The sequence below is a fragment of the Protopterus annectens genome, chromosome 4.part0, assembly GCF_019279795.1.
Source record: "Protopterus annectens isolate FY-2018-M chromosome 4.part0, PAN1.0, whole genome shotgun sequence".
Lineage (NCBI taxonomy): Eukaryota > Metazoa > Chordata > Ceratodontiformes > Protopteridae > Protopterus > Protopterus annectens.
Window position 1 is genome coordinate 152,123,136 of NC_056733.1, and position 17,917 is coordinate 152,141,052.

The 17,917-nt window shown below is 40.8% G+C and overlaps 1 protein-coding gene across 1 annotated transcript in view; it reads right to left on the reverse strand.

Moving 5' to 3' along the window:
- DNAH9 (dynein axonemal heavy chain 9) overlaps positions 1–17,917 on the reverse strand; it is a 3,419,770-nt gene that overhangs the window by 25,356 nt on the left and 3,376,497 nt on the right. The window contains exon 63 of the mRNA XM_044069722.1: positions 5,378–5,605. Coding sequence (XP_043925657.1) covers positions 5,378–5,605 — 228 coding nt within the window. The remainder of the gene's footprint in view (positions 1–5,377; positions 5,606–17,917) is intronic.

The window sequence follows — 17,917 nt, forward strand, 5'->3', positions numbered from 1 at the left end:
TGAGCACATGGTGGGATGATGATACCATGCCAGGGCACAGACAGAGCTGTGAACATATGGTGGGATGAAGATACCATGCTGTGGCACAAGCAGAGCTGTGAACACATGGTGGGTTAATGATACCATGCTGTGGCACAGACAGAGATGTGAACAAATGGTGGGATGATGATACCAACTGTGGCTCAGACAGAACTGTGAGCACATGGTGGGATGATGATACCATGCCAGGGCACAGACAGAACTGTAAGCACATGGTAGGATGATTATACCATGCTGTGGCTCAGACAGCAGTACATTGCTGTAGTAAAGCAGAATAGTATGTTCATCTTATAGAACAGAGAGGATGGTGGTAATGTCCTCACTTTTAGATTAAAGCACAGATTTTCATCAAGCTTTGGCTTATATAGAGTGTACCAAACATCATCATCAGTGACTCTGCAAAATACAAGAACCACCTTGTGAAATACATGTGACTGCAGAGTACAGTGCAAGCAGCATGATGGCTGACATACAGAAGCACTAAGCTGACTGCTCACTGCCATAGTGTTTGTCCATACTGCTTAGGAAAGCTGGTGTCACTAAATCAATTCTGCCATAGCAGCTGTATTTAATTTAATATTACTTTACCCAAGATCCTGTGCAATAGAACAATTGCAATTTTATTTATTTATTGTATATTTATTGCAAGACTAAGGCTCCACATTATTTATACAATCATTTAGTTATTTATTTCACTGCATATTTAGGTTTACTGTCTGACTGTGTGATTTATTTAAAGAATTCCCTCACTTGGTCCCTCATCAGGTCAAGCTTTACCCAAAGCCTTTCCCATGCCAATGCTGCAGCTTTATGTATTTCATTCTCCCTCTCAATGTTCTGCATTTTGGTATATTACAGAGTCAGTGATGTTGATGCTTGATGCACTCTGTATGATCAAGGCTGATTGAAGTCACATGCTTTAATCTATGGTTAGAAGCCATAGTAGCATGTAAGGCACAGAAGAAATAGTGAATCTACCCTATACTTCACACATAATAGCAACAGCAAGCTGTGGCATAGAGTGATGGTGGCAACATCAATGGTACAGAAAGGAATGCAAACACATCCTGCACCACAAACAGGAAGGTGATGGCATGCTAAGGAAAGCATGCTGTGGTAAAGACAAAATGGTAATAATATGTTGTGGCAGAGAGGAATGCTGACAACATGCTATAGCACAGACAGGATAATGATGCATGTAAAACTCACCCAGGACTGTGATAGGATGTTATGGCACAGACAGGATGATGATGCATGACAGCATGCTATGGCACATACAGGATGATGATGCATGACAGCATGCTATGGCACAGACAGGATGATGATGCATGACAGCATGCTATGGCACAGACAGGATGATGATGCATGACAGCATGCTATGGCACAGACAGGATGATGATGCATGACAGCATGCTATGGCACAGGCAGGATGATGATGATGCATGACAGCATGCTATGGCAAAGGCAGGATGATGATGCATGACAGCATGCTATGGCACAGACAGGATGATGATGCATGACAGCATGCTATGGCACAGACAGGATGAGGATGCATGTTACAACACACCCATGATGATGCTAGCACACTATGGCACAAACAGGATGATGGTGCATGTTACAGCAAGCACAAGATAGTGAAAGCATGCTGTGGCAAAGACAGCATGGTGATGATAGGCCATGGCACGGTCAGACTGATGATGCATGGAGGATAGTGCTAGCACTCTATGACTCAGATAGAATGGTGATAACATGTCATGGTGTAGTTAGAATGGTGATAATATGCCATGGCAAAGTCAGAATTGTGATAATATGACACAGTATAGTCAGAATGGTTAGAAAGTTTCCCGGAATAGTCAGAATGGTGATAATATATCATGGCATGGACAGGATGCTGATGTCATGCTGGTACAGACAGAACTGTGATAATTTGTCATGGTATGAACAGGATGCTGATGTCATGCTGGTACAGACAGGACTGTGTTAATATGTCACGGTATAGACAGAATGCTGATGTCATGTTGGTACAGACAGGACTGTGATAATATGTCATGGTATGAACAGGATGCTGATGGTGTGCTGGTACAGACAGGACTGTGATAATCTGTCATGGTATGAACAGGATGCTGATGGTGTGCTGGTACAGACAGGACTGTGATAATATGTCAAGGCATGAACAGGATGCTGATGTCATGCTGGTACAGACAGGACTGTGATAATATGTCAAGGTATGAACAGGATGCTGATGTCATGCTGGTACAGACAGGACTGTGATAATATGTCAAGGTATGAACAGGATGCTGATGGCGTGCTGGTACAGACAGGACTGTGAAAATATGTCAAGGTATGAACAGGATGCTGATGGCGTGCTGGTACAGACAGAACTGTGATAATCTGTCATGGTATGAACAGGATGCTGATGGCATGCTGGTACAGACAGAACTGTGATCATCTGTCATGGTAGGAACAGGATGCTGATGTCATGCTGGTACAGACAGGACTGTGTTAATATGTCACGGTATAGACAGGATGCTGATGTCATGTTGGTACAGACAGGACTGTGATAATATGTCAATTTATGAACAGGATGCTGATGTCATGTTGGTACAGACAGGACTGTGATAATATGTCATGGTATGAACAGGATGCTGATGGTGTGCTGGTACAGACAAGGACTGTGATAATATGTCAAGGTATGAACAGGATGCTGATGTCATGTTGGTACAGACAGGACTGTGATAATATGTCATGGTATGAACAGGATGCTGATGTCATGCTGGTACAGACAGGACTGTGTTAATATGTCACGGTATAGACAGAATGCTGATGTCATGTTGGTACAGACAGGACTGTGTTAATATGTCACGGTATAGACAGGATGCTGATGTCATGTTGGTACAGACAGGACTGTGATAATATGTCATGGTATGAACAGGATGCTGATGGTGTGCTGGTACAGACAGGGACTGTGATAATATGTCGATTTATGAACAGGATGCTGATGTCATGCTGGTACAGACAGGACTGTGATAATATGTCAAGGTATGAACAGGATGCTGATGGCGTGCTGGTACAGACAGGACTGTGATAATATGTCAAGGTATGAACAGGATGCTGATGGCGTGCTGGTACAGACAGGGACTGTGATAATATGTCAAGGTATGAACAGGATGCTGATGGCGTGCTGGTACAGACAGGACTGTGATAATATGTCAAGGTATGAACAGGATGCTGATGGCGTGCTGGTACAGACAGGGACTGTGATAATATGTCGATTTATGAACAGGATGCTGATGTCATGCTGGTACAGACAGGACTGTGATAATATGTCAAGGTATGAACAGGATGCTGATGGCGTGCTGGTACAGACAGGACTGTGATAATATGTCAAGGTATGAACAGGATGCTGATGGCGTGCTGGTACAGACAGGACTGTGATAATATGTCAAGGTATGAACAGGATGCTGATGGCGTGCTGGTACAGACAGGACTGTGATAATATGTCAAGGTATGAACAGGATGCTGATGGCGTGCTGGTACAGACAGGGACAGTGATAATATGTCAAGGTATGAACAGGATGCTGATGTCATGCTGGTACAGACAGGGACTGTGATAATATCTCAAGGTATGAACAGGATGCTGATGTCATGTTGGTACAGACAGGACTGTGATAATATGTCAAGGTATGAACAGGATGCTGATGGCGTGCTGGTACAGACAGGACTGTGTTAATATGTCACGGTATAGACAGGATGCTGATGTCATGTTGGTACAGACAGGACTGTGATAATATGTCATGGTATGAACAGGTTGCTGATGGTGTGCTGGTACAGACAGGACTGTGATAATATGTCAAGGTATGAACAGGATGCTGATGTCATGCTGGTACAGACAGGACTGTGATAATATGTCATGGTATGAACAGGATGCTGATGTCATGCTGGTACAGACAGGGACTGTGATAATATGTCGATTTATGAACAGGATGCTGATGTCATGCTGGTACAGACAGGACTGTGATAATATGTCAAGGTATGAACAGGATGCTGATGGCGTGCTGGTACAGACAGGACTGTGATAATATGTCAAGGTATGAACAGGATGCTGATGTCATGCTGGTACAGACAGGACTGTGATAATATGTCAAGGTATGAACAGGATGCTGATGGCGTGCTGGTACAGACAGGGACAGTGATAATATGTCAATTTATGAACAGGATGCTGATGGCGTGCTGGTACAGACAGGGACTGTGATAATATGTTATGCCATAGGAAGGATGGTGAGTGAATGCTGTACCTCCTTTGATATCTTGTACATACTTAACAATATACTTTCATATGTTGTACACTGCTTCGTTCTTCTTTCACTTTCCTCCTTTATTTGCACTGTACATAGTTATTGCATTGTACATTGCTTTTAATACAGTATTATACATTTTTATGTAGAACATTTTTCCAATGTAACGTAAATGCACTCACACTTAGATATGTTAAAATGCAATGCATTGCTCTCAGGTTGTGGCTGAAAAGGGTCTACTTATATCATTATGCTCATCTGATTATGCAAATAAACTAATATTATAAAGGTCCCTGTTATATATTTTCTATAAATGTGTGTGTGTGTGTGTGTGTGTGTGTGAGACAATGAGAGAGAGAGAAAGAGAACATTATAAAACTAAAAGATGTAATAATAACAATGCATTTGACAATATTGAGGGGTGCACAGAGTATAATACAGGAAAGACCTGTTTGTTAGTATTAGCTTGATATTCAATTTATAACAGCCTAGTTCTAACACTATAACTGCCCCAAATGACATTATTACCCAATATCATCACACTGAGCATGTAGCAAATGCTTTAGTGCTCTGCAGTTGTGTTGTATTCAGACAGGATACAGGGTTCTACTTACCTTTTAATTTTTTTTAATAGTATTATCAGATCATGGACTTATAAGCTTGAAGCAAGTTCTGTGTAGCATTCTACAAGAAAGTTTCTTGGCTATATCTCTGTAAATTCTATTCACTTGTATACAGAGCAGACAGTTCATTAACCACTTAACAAAAACATTCCAAAAAAAAATGCAATGTTTGCATTTCTAAGCCTGCGGCTTTAAGTGAGCACACAACCGTAACAAATTTAAGATCACCTGATCAGAATGTCAGCCAAAGAAATTGTGTTAGAAGTTGTATTGGATTAGCATTAAATATTAAAAGAAAGTGTATTTATTTACTTATTTAATAACTTAGCTGCTAGCAGATCTGGTACAAGGTTTTCTTTTGGAAGGTCAGGCACTGTAATAGCATTTACACATAATACAATAACTGTTCTTTTGACTTGCCTGATTAAAATTATCCAGAGCTTTGTGCAGATTTGCATGCATGCCTGTTGGAGGCTCATTGGTGATTTTAATGGAGTTCTCCAGGATGCCCTGGGGGATGATGTGCCCTTCAGGAGATGAGGCGGGCTCAGCGCTAATGAAGACTCTGAACTCCTGATGGCTGCCTTCGCTGTGCTGCTCTAGTTTTTTCTCCAATGCACTCAGCCACTTGGCCACCAGATGGATATTCTACAGGAGGCAAAAGGACAATTGTCAGTCAGCTGATGGCAATTTGTGTTTGGCATTTCTATCCCTGGTTAACAGCTAGTGATTTTGAAGTTCACAAACAGCATGACTACATGCCGCAGGCTATGTCACGCACCACAGTCTGGGTGGACACTAATGTTCATTAAACAAGAAGCACGCAGACCAGCATGACATATCTGAAATGCAGAATGACACATACAAGATGTTAAAGATAGTGCATGGCTCTTACTCAAAGTTTTCTTAACACCATTTCAAAAAAGTTTGTTCTGCGTATTCCTGGATAGCATCTCATAAAACCTACTAAAACTACTGATGTAGTCATGTACAGCTTAACATACTGTTTGATAAAACATCTAAAAGGAAAGACGACTGAAGAAAGAGGCTCATAGCACTACAGATGCCACAGGGGTATCTGACAGGCTTGCTCATAATAAAGCTTTTGTCAAAATCCATCACATTAAGAATAAGAAGAGGAGATATTTCATAAAAGGAATTTTCTCAAGTGGATGACATTTACATTCACTCACACTATACATAAGACTGCTCCCTGCTCAGGAGAATATCTTTTGATATATCATATTTTAAAGTAAAAACAACGACCTTTAACTTGATCTCCATGCGAATTCTTTATATCAACCACAGTAACCATAGTAAACCAAGTCATTATTAAACAGACAGATTTCTTCCCTTTTTTTCAGCTTTGTTTAAATAACAAAGACCATACAGTTCCATAGGTCACTAAGAAATAGTATTCAACAAGTCATGCATAATCCTTTACTTCAGAAAACACCACAGTAATGAATATGTGTGGCACTTAGTTTAGCAAAATGCAATCAAAAGGAGAATAAAATATAAACTGTGGTGGAAATTTCTTTCTAAAGTCATTCATGATTTATAGCACAAAAATGAAAAATTAATACATCTAGTCAAGCTTAAGAGAAATAAAAAAGAAAACAATGTAAAATATGATATATAATAAATATTACCTTTCAACTGAGTAGCATGATTAAAAAGCAGGCATGTTGCTATTTGATATGAGGAAAGAGTTTGATTTACTTAAATGGGAATGTATGTGTCCAGAAATGAAAAAAAGAAATATGAGCCCAGATTTATAGCATGGGTTAAAACATCATATAATTTCATTCTACATCTGTTTAGTGTACCTTGCTGATGCAGTTTTTTCTGCTCATAGTATCTTGTTCATTTGTTGACAGGCTGCAAACTTCATTACTTTATAATATTTCATCAATGAATGGTAGTTATATTATACAATACCACATTCAAATGATCTATTTTGTTGAAGACAGCATATTCACAGAGAACTATGAGACAGGATACTGAGCTGTCATCAGGGCAAAAGTCCTGTCCATAACCTTAGTATATTACTGTTCGGGGTTGTACTTTGCTTGCAAGCCCTTTTGACATCATAGGTTCATAGGTTCATACTAGGCATACAAGGGCATTTATAAGCCTAGCCCAGAGTTTTGTGGCTTTCGCCACCCCTTTAGTTTGGAGGATACTATGCCCATTATTTTGCTGTGCCTCTGTCAAGCAGTGACACTGAGATATATCTGCGATCTCCCATCCATTGGTCAAGATTTCTCTTGAACAAAGCCAGCGAGGTGCTCTGCCTCACATGTACCGGGATTTTGTTCCACAGCATAGGGAGTCTCTGGGTGATGAATCTGTCCCTCCAGCACGTCCTATTAATAACCGTGTCAAGGTTTAAGTCTCTCGCCCTTGTAGTTCTGAGGGATCTAGATTTTTTTGAGGTGAAGCATGTTCATCAATTCTGGGTTGGACATGGCCTTGTATGTCAGGGACAGGTCACCTCTGAGCAGATGGTAGCGACTGAATAGAGCTGGAGTTCCTTCAGTCGGGCAGCATAGGACATATTTTTGAGACCCTTTATCCTTTTGGTGAGGAATTTTTGGGGCCTTTCCAGTTGCTGCAGGTGTCGTGTCAGATACATTCCGAATGGGGCATTGTACTCAATCATTGGTCTGATGAGTGATGAGTACAGGGGGACGATGACTTCCCTTGATCTAGATGTGAATCCCTTCATGATCAGGTGGGCAATGTAGAAGGTCTTCCTAACTACTTTGGCAACGTGAGTGTCAAACGAAAGGTTACTGTCAACCTGGGTCCCCAGATCCCTGATAACCTCTTCTGAGCTCAGTGGGTTGCCACCTATATGGTAGCTAGGGGTAACCTTGTTTTTCCCAAAGGGTATGACTATGCATTTTTTGGCGTTTAACTTTAGGCCATGGCTCTGGCACCAGTTATCCGTTTCTATAAGACCCTTCTGAAGGATATCTGTGTCAGATTTATCTCAACTATGGCGCCCAGTTTGCAGTCATCTGCAAATTTTGTCAGCCATAATCCTCCTGTGTTTGCTTGTATTTCTGCAAAAGTAGATGCCGAACAGGAGTGGGCCCAGGACAGAGCCCTGTGGGACACCACTTGTGACAGGCTTTGAGTCTGACATGGCGCCAGCAACTCTGACCCTGTGGGTTCTGTCACTTAGCCAGTTTGCAACCCATCTTGTGACATATGGGTTTACATTTAAGCTGATGAGTTTTCAATGATACCTGAGTGGAGTATTGTGTCGAAAGCCTTTGCCAGGTCAAGGTAGGCTGTGTGGACTGCCTTTCCCTCATCAATGGCCTTGGTGACTGTTTCGAAAAAGTCAACCAAGTTTAAAAGGCATGATCTGCCGTTGATAAAGCCAAACTGGGTTGGATCCAAAGTCTGCAAGTCCCCTATGTCTTTATTTATGAGTTCCATTATGATCCTCTCCATAGCTTTGCAGATCAGGCTTGTCAAGCTGATGGGACGGTAATTTCCAGGGTCAGTGGAGGCACCGCCTTTGTGAAGTGGGACCACAGTTGCTGTACACCACTCCTTAGGCACGTATCCTGAGGTGAGGCTAAGATTAAACAGCTGCCCTAACTGTGGGTTTAATTCCTCATTGAGTTTGTGGAGCACACATCCGGGGACACCATCTGGTCCCATGGATGCTGTGTTTTTTGCCTTGGAGAGAGCAGTTCTCACTTGAGCGTTTGAGATGTTTGGGGGGTTACAATCCTCTGGTATGGATATCTCACCTTTTGGGGGGGGGGAGTTTGCACTGAACCTGTCAGCCAGTTTGTTGGCAATGTCTGTAGGTTCAGTAATTTTTACATCATTTTGAACTAATTCTGAGCATATCTGGGAGTTTCCTCCCAGGTTTCTAACATAGCTAAAGAAGGCCTTATGATTGTCTTTTGAGTCCTTAGCGACTTTTCTCTCAAAATTTGCCTTGGATGATTTTATAAGAGCTCTTAGTTTTTTACTTATAATGATCAAAGGTGTTTTCCCTTTTAAGGATTTTGCTCTATCTTGTAGTAGCTTCCTCCTTTTGTTGTAGAGTTTGTTTATGGCTGGGGTCCACCAGACTGGATGCTTGCCTTTGGTACAAAGATTCTTTGTTTTGTTTGGGATTGCCTGATCCATGCAGTCCTGTAGGTGCTGGTAGAAGGCATTTGTAAGTGATTCAGCGGCTTGAGTAATGGTTTCTGCAGGCTCGGGGGCCTTAAAGGAGACCACACCAGTCTTTAGAAGTGTGAAGTCGGCTTTTGAGAAGTTCTTCACTGTGGTCTTTTTTATCTCAGGTGAGGGGGTGGGGGATGTGGACTTCCAGTGAGATTAGTTTATGGTCAGATCTCACCAGTGAGGGGTATACTTCCGGTGTTGAACATTGTGACCCCATGTTCATGATGATGAGATCTAGTATGTTTTCTCCTCTTGTGGGGATGGTGACTAGTTGTTCCATGGCATTTGAGTTTATGAACTCTAAGAACCTTTGGGCTAGAGTGTTGGGGCTTGAGTAGTGATCCCAGTCTATATTTGGGTAGTTGAAGTCACCTAGTATGATGGTGTTTGGAGATACATTTATCTCCTCCAGTGTTTTCAGGAAAGCTATGTGAGGTTCCTGAGATTGAGAGGGTGGCCTGTAACATGCTACAAATTGCAGAGCAGTCTTGCTTATGGTTAATTGCACCTGGATGGTCTCAGATGCATCGTGCGTTGCCACCAACCTTGAGGTGTGGGTGTCCTTGATGAATATAGACACCCCCCCTCCTTTCTTGGTGTTGTCCGGATTTTGGGGCCGGAACGCATGATATGAGGTAAAACCTGATAGTGCCGGGGTGCTCTCTGGAGCCTTGAACCAGGTTTCAGTCACAGCACAGACATCGATGTTCTCCATACTGAGAAGGGCCTCGAGTGCGTGCATCTTGAGGTTGAGACTTCTGGCATTGAGCAGCATTACCCTTAGTTTTTTCCCTTTTTTGTGTACTAGGGTGGTAGGTTTAGAATTTGAGCCTTGCCTAAAAAAGGCACTATGGGGGTGGCAAGAGCCTTTGCCAATATCCGGAAGCCCAGGGGTGACAGGTGCAAGCCATCCCTTGCGAAGCAGTGTGGCTTGTCCAGCATGTCATCCCAGGCAGACAGACATTGGATCCCCTTTGAATGACACCAGAGTTTAACCCAATTATTAAAGCTGATCATCTTGTCTCTGTATCGTGGCATCATTCTTGGTGAAGGTAGGATACTGCTCAAGGTCAGGGTCATACCTGCCTGGGCTACATAATCAGAGAGCTCCTCTATGTCTCTTTTCATGTAGTCCAAGGAGGTACGTCTCAGGTCGTTCACACCAGCGTGGACAATGACAGAGTCGTACTTGCACCTGCTGTTGAGAGACTTAAGTGCTTGCATTATGTGGCGGATTCTAGCGTCCGACAGGCAGCTTACTGTGACCTTCTCCTTATTCAATCTGGTGAGCAGGACGTCAGTGTGTCTGACTATGGAGTCACCAATGACGAGTGTGTCTGGCATTGTGTTTGGCCTTAAGGGCTGTGACTGTTTGGCACACTGACTATGTGGTCTATGTGTTGAATGTGTTGTGTCCTGAGGTGGCAGTTGTTTGGGTGTCTGCTTTGGTGGCCTCTGCTGTTTTGGTAGATTTTTGATCAGAGCCTCCGAGTATGTCTTTGTGTATTTGTGTGTATGATTTGAAGTTTTGATAGTACTATGTGAGACTGGGTTTGTGGTGTGTGTGGTTACCTTCTCCTCCTGTCTGGTCTTGCCAGTCCTATGTTGAGAGAGCTCAGCCTCCAGTTTGGCTATATAGTTGCATCTCTCGCATGTATTTGTGTTTTGTGGAAGAAGGAGAGGGTTGTCCGTGTACATGAGACAATTGTAACATTGCCTCAGTATTCCCAGATTCACCAGCTGAGCAGGAGAGGACACTAGCAACTGATCCCACGACATGCTAGAAGGAATAGACAAGGACTTTGAAAAGACTCCGAGGGATGTGGGTGATCGAAAAGGGGTTTTGGCTGGTGGGGTACTATGTATAATAAAAGTGCTATATCAAAGTAAAAAAATACTTTAGGAGCAAGTGCTAGGCTTTACAGATAAAGAATAGTCTACTTAAGAATCAAGTAGAGCTGAACTTTTTAGATATAGAATACGCTGGTTTGATCAGCAGTGCAGTTCAAGGAAGGCTGTTTTAAGGGAAAATTTGAAGAGTGGACTTTAGGCAGCCCGAATAGTTTAACCTTGATTAACCGCCGCTGCTCTTGTGTGCTCCTGTAGCAACTCCACGCTAAAGCGTGCTTTATAGCAGGGGGCTGGAAAAGACAGGAAATGACCCAAAATGGCCAATAAACTACAAGTTACTGCCTTAAACCACTCCTCTGAGGACAAACAGGCAGCTCAGTACTCCCCACTCTCACTGGTGAGTAAAGAAACTTCCTCCTGACCAAACAAGGAAAATGGAGAAACACAGGAACCAAGACAAAGCCCAGGGATCAGCAAAATCTGATCACTGGAACAAACTATTAGGAAAGTATGGAAAACAAGAGTATTTTTTTTGTTTTTTTCATATTCATATATACCATTGTCATTAGACTCATTAAACATGCAACACATACATATGTAATATTCTTTTCTAAAAATAGACTTTCGTTATGTCTTTACTAGGAGCTCTTTTTTGGGAAGAAGGAGGTAGTTTGTAAAAGTAAAGTAACCTCCAGTGGTACTAATGTCCTGAGATTCAAGACACGCAATGATCAAATAAAATGTGTTATAAAAAGATTTAAAGTTACTACAACTAATGACAGATAACAGATTTCAATAAAGATGTCAGCTAAACACTTTCAGTTGCATCACATACACATTTGCACCTTACATTCTGACATTTGCTTAATCGCTGACCTGAGCATGGAAAGGTAATATGCTACACCTAGGATGAAAGTTCATTCATTTCATATGTGTGGCTTAGGCAAATGCTGAGTCCCATAAAGGAATACTAAAGAAATGTGGAACAATAAAAAAGCTCACGTATGGAGTGGTCAGGCTAACAGAAGATAGTAGCACTCTGCACGGTTGGTTTGCTACTCAAAATATGCAACACACGGAGCCTTATTACATGAAGTAAGGTGATATGGTTCAGAGGTACATAGAAGGCTTAGTGACCACTAAGGCCCTTATAAGCCTAACCATGCAACCCAAATGAGTCCCACAAAATTTGATTTATACAGGAGGTGTTTTACTGACTGCCTCTGTCCATAAGAGGCACGGGAGCCAGACTAGCAGTGAATTTCCAATTACCCATCCATTGGTCCAAATTTCATTTAAATAGGGTTAGGGAAGAACCCTGCTTCACAGGGATGGGGAGCCTTTTCCAGAGAAGGATTGTTCTCTGAGAAGCACATATGTCTCTCCAATACGTGCTATTTATGTCACAAGCAAAACTTAGATCTTTGGGTCTAGCAGTTCTGATTCTGTTTGTTTTTCAGATTTAAAAAAGTTTCATCAAAACAGGGTCTAAGGATGACTTGCATGCTAGGCAAAGCTCATCATTCAGAAGTGCTTGTGATGCCTAGCAAAGATACAGGGCCTTGAGGTTATCAGCATACAGCATTATGTTTACTCTCTGTATTCTTTTTGTAAGGAAACTTTGTGGACATTCCATTTGCTGCATGAATCTGATGAAGTACATACCAAAGGAGGTATTATACTCAATGATGGGCCTGATGAAGGCTGAGTACAGTGGTACGATGTCCTGTCTGGATCTAGATGCCATGCCCTTTCTTAGAAGTTGAGCAATATAGAAGGCTTTATGTACTATCTTGAACAGATGTTGATCAAAGTCTAGTTTACTATCTATATAAGTTCCCAGATCCCCGACTAATGAATCAACTTTTATGGGTGTTTTACTGATGACATAGTTACCCAGGATGTCCAGCTGCCCAGAAGATACAATGATGCATTTCTTGGTATTACATTTTAAGCCATGGCTTTGGCACCAATCATCTGTGTTATAACTTCCTGAAGAGTATTCTCGTCTTGGGAGGGGGGGGGGGATTCAATGACTGCTCCCAGTTTGCAGTCGTCTGTGAATTTGGTTAGCCTAGGCCTTTGACATCTGAGAAGTAGATGGCAAAGAGGAGCTGGCCCAACACAGAGCCCTAATGGACTCAACTTGTGACTGGCCACTTTGTAAATATGGTCTCACCAAGCCTAACCTCTTGGTTCCTATCCATGAGCTAGCTAGCTATCCAGCATGTTATGAAGGGGTTTATGAAAATTTCCCAAAATTTGTTAACAATGCCTGAGTGTGATATTGTATTAGATGCTTTAGCCAGCTCTAGACAGCCAGTATGCACGTTTTTCCCTCATCCATTAATTTAGTGACCTTTTCAAACAAATTCCACCTTTGTTTGACAAAGCCAAACTGGGGTGGATCAAGTGTCTGGAAGTCTCATATGTCCTTATAGAAAATTTCCATAATTCTTTCCATGGGTTTCCATGGGTTTGCGAATAAGACTAATCAGACTGACTGGACTGTAGTTCCCAGAATCTGTTGAAGGTCCTCCCCTCTGAAAGAGGGTTGACTGTCACAATCCCCAATTCTCATGGCATGAAGCCTGTTTTTAAGACTATAGGTAAATAGTAAGTCCAGGGGTCCTGATTGTATTTTACACTGTTTAGGAGGCATCCTGGGTTATCAGGGCCCACTGAGGTGCTCTTGGCTTTAGCAAATGCAGTCAGTACATGCTCCTTTGTTACAGTTATAAGGGTTATGTCTGAGGTTATTTATTGAAGGATGGTTGAGGGTGAGTCAGGGGTAAAGTTGTAAATGAATTTGTACACCATGTTTACTATATTACCAGGATTGGAGAATGTGGCACCATTACCCACCACTTCAGCACATTACTGTGTGATGCCCTTGAGGCTGCTGACAAAGATGAAAAAGGTCTTATGTTCATCTTTCATCTGAGAGGCTATCTTATCCTCAAAGTTGACTTTATTTTATCTAATTAGACCTATTTGCTACCTATTTAGCTTGATGAGAGGGTTTTTATCTTTATGGGAATTACCCTGCCTGATTTTTACCATATTTTTTCATTTTATTGTATATCCTGTTTAATCTGGAAAGCCAATAGGCCAGTTTATTTCTGGAGCTAGTCCTGGGCTTATTTCTAGTAGGTACAGCAACCTCTATGCAGTCATTGACATGTCTGCACATCCTTCTCCCATATTTGTAAGTATGTGGTCTAGTACATTGAAACCTCTAGTGGGTATATTCATTATTTGGTCCAGTGTATACTTATGAAGTCCAGGAATCTCTGTGTCTGTAGATTTGAGGCTGTGTAGGATTCCCACTGTCTAGAGCAGTAATTACAGTCTCCCATGAGTAGGGTGTTAGGCTGAATGGCAAGTGTCTCCAGTAGGTCCAAGTATGCATTGTGAGCTACTTGGGAAAGGGAGGGTGATCTATGGCTGGCTAGGATATTGTACAGGAGTTTGTCTACAGTGATTTGCACATGGAAGAACTCTAGCATGTCATCCTGCCAATTGACATGAATCCTAAAAGGGTCATTGTGATGATGGCAACAGCATTACTGCATACTATAAACAGTTCTGTAATTTCTGTACATGTGTATTAACTGGTCTTTGTTCTTCTTGTAAGTTACCCATCATGCTTTTTTGTACTTTGTGAAAGGAATTTTTTGTTCTATTGCTGGGTTCCCTTTGAAAATAAGAATTACCCGGTAGCAGGGCTAACTTGGTCAACAAAGTAAAATAAAAACAACAATGTGTAAATATAATATACTTACAAATAAAATACCAAGTAAAACATCTGTAAGTGGTCCAGCTTTGCATAACAACAACCAGAACTTGCAAAGACAATAAATTTAACCTTTTTTTATTGGTTTAAGGAAAACCATAAATATTTCAAAGTGATGATTTATTAAGTGAGCTGGTCCACACAAATCCTTTTTGCCATGATGCAAGTCACAGGGATAAGGGTAAACAGGACACACACACACACACACACATATATATATATATATATATATATATATATATATATATATGCATAATATACATATATACACAAAATACACACACACACACACATATATATATATATATATATATATATGTGTGTGTGTGTGTGTGTGTGTGTGTGTGTGTACAGGTTTACTCTCACAATCTTGAAACCACAATATCAAAGGACAAAAATGCTGAGAAAACACAATGTCTAACAATCTTGAATAATGAATTCCCCACCAATAAAAAACAAGAACAAGTGCTAACATGGGTCCCTGAGGAGGACATGTCCAGGAGTTTAATAGCATTGTCTTCCAGCATTTTGGACTTTCAGTATTATGACATCAACTATATCTACACACACACACACACACACACACACACACACACACACACACACACACACACACACACACACTCAAAATTTTCAATGTTTTGAAGGTTGTAGGAAACCAAACAACTGGACAAATAGCAGACAGGCAGTTGAACAACATGCAAACTCCATAGACAATGAGTGAACATCAGGATAATTGGCATTTAGAATAAGATACTGACACAATTAGACTAAGTTGTCAAATAATTCAGAACAAGAGTAAAACAGCAAAAATAGAAAGAAAATTATTTTTAGAACACTGAAGAAATATAAAGCAGAAAGATCTGACAAAACTTAAAAAAAAAGATGGCGCAGTTAAATCTTATTACTACACAAGGGGCTACCTCTGGCCAAAAAGCACTGGACATGGACTTGAGGGATGGGAAGGGCGGTTCTGGAAAAGAAACACTGAACATAAATTTGGGATTTTATGGACTTGAGAGATAGGCAGTGAGGTCCTGCAAAACAAATGCTGAACATAAATTTGAGATTTCATGGCCTTGACACATGGAAGGGTAGGGTCTGGAAAACAATGAACATAAATTTGGGACTTTATCCAAAGACAGTGTAGTTGTTTATGAGGTAAGGTCCATAGAAGGCATTTTGAAAATGTGGTACAGAAATGAAGTTTAGATATATTCTAAGGGGATGTTCATCAGATGAAATTCATTGGTCATAAGACTTAGCAAAAAAAAATTTTTTTGATATTCATTTAATAGATGTATGTCATGAACTCTGCAGAGTAACTGCACAGATTCCACCATAACAGTTGATTTTGTAGTCACCACACAAAATTATGTTTTCTGTCAAAAATCATCTATTCAGGAAGATATTTCTAAAAAAAAGTGTAGTTCTTTGTGAGCTAATATTTCAGAGATAGCATTTTGCATATCTGGTATAAAAACGTTAATCTTCAATGAAGAAATGCGGAGATGAATGGCAAATGCTTCGGCACAAACTTCTGGAAAATGAATTCTGTTATATGGAATATAGTTTATGCGTTTCCATAGATAACATTATCTAAACCTGATGTAAAATCTTGAAGTTTTGCAAAGTTATGAGGAAATGTTTCTCAAATTAAACACAAAAGCATCTCTTTGGTAATCAGGTTATATTTTGGGACAATTCTTTCAGAGCACTTTATTCTATGGGTGTAGTTCTTGAAGTCTGAGGTATAAATTCAAAATTCTACTTCAGAGATGACTCCATAACTTCTTTCTGAATTGATTGCTGTACTGTGTAAGATGATATTTTACAAATTAGTTTACAAAACACTGAACTTCAGTTATAAGTAATATTTCTTAAACTAAATGCAGCCTCTTAGCTTTGGCAGTGGGTACACTTTTGGACAAAAGTTTCAGGGTGCTCACCTGAATGGGTTTATATCACAAAGGTTGTGATGTCCCATAAATAGCATTTTGCAAACAGGATGTAAAAATAGGCTGAATTAGAGTTACAAAGAAATATTTGCCAAATTAGAAGCAGTCACATAACTTTGGCAGCTAAAAACATTTTGGTGGAATTACTTCAAAATAGTCAGGTGGTGGTGCTGCGGTAGCATTGTCACCTCACAGTAAGACGCTGTCCGGTTCGATTCTCAGCTTGAGCATCTTCTGCGTGGAGACATGCGTGAATGGGCGTACCTTCATTGAAGGTTGTGCATCAGAGCTGGCAACTCGGTACGTAAAAATCAACTGCCAATCATTAGCGGACCGGAGTTCCGCTGTGGCGACCCCTAACCAGGAAAAGCCAAAAAAAACAACAACTTCAAAATAGTCAACCTATACGTCAGCAACATGGAGTTTTAATGTGTCATTTGCAGTTCTTTCTTACAATGTGATTTCTAGAAATATGATATAATATACAGGAATGTGTTATTTGCAGATGAAATGAGGTCTTGCAGGTGTCATTCTGCAAATCAGGTGTATAACATTTTGAACATTAGCAAAGTTATTAGAATATGCTTGACACTAAATACAGCCTCATAATTTCAGTGGTTATTAACACTTTCAAAAACATCTTTGGTATATATATATATATATATATATATATATATATAGTGTGTGAATTGTTTCAAAATTATTTCACAGTCTTTGTGTAAAACAGCAAACTACAACACAGCTATTCAAAGATAGCAGTATAATACGTGAGGTGAGGATACTGAGCTCTACAACTAAAGCAGGACCCTATTTTATTTTTTCATATTTCATCCCCTGGTGATGTTTCTAGACCATCAACTGCAAGATGCCCCTTCTACTGTCCTGCTTCCAGTTCCAGTATCCCTTGTATGGGGCTTCCAGCCCCTGGGATGGAAAAAGGATTTAAGTTATGTGATGGTAAGAGATGGAAAGGTGCGAAGTCACCTGCAGCATCATATCTGCTGCACAGGATAAGACTTTCTGGAATGGCCTAGCGATCCACAGCATTCTGACTCATGTAATCCAGGTGTGCTGCAATGGCACCACAATGGCACTCCTCCTAGCCCCTGTCTTTCTCAACATTGCCCCTGGTATCATTATTGGAATAAGTGAGCA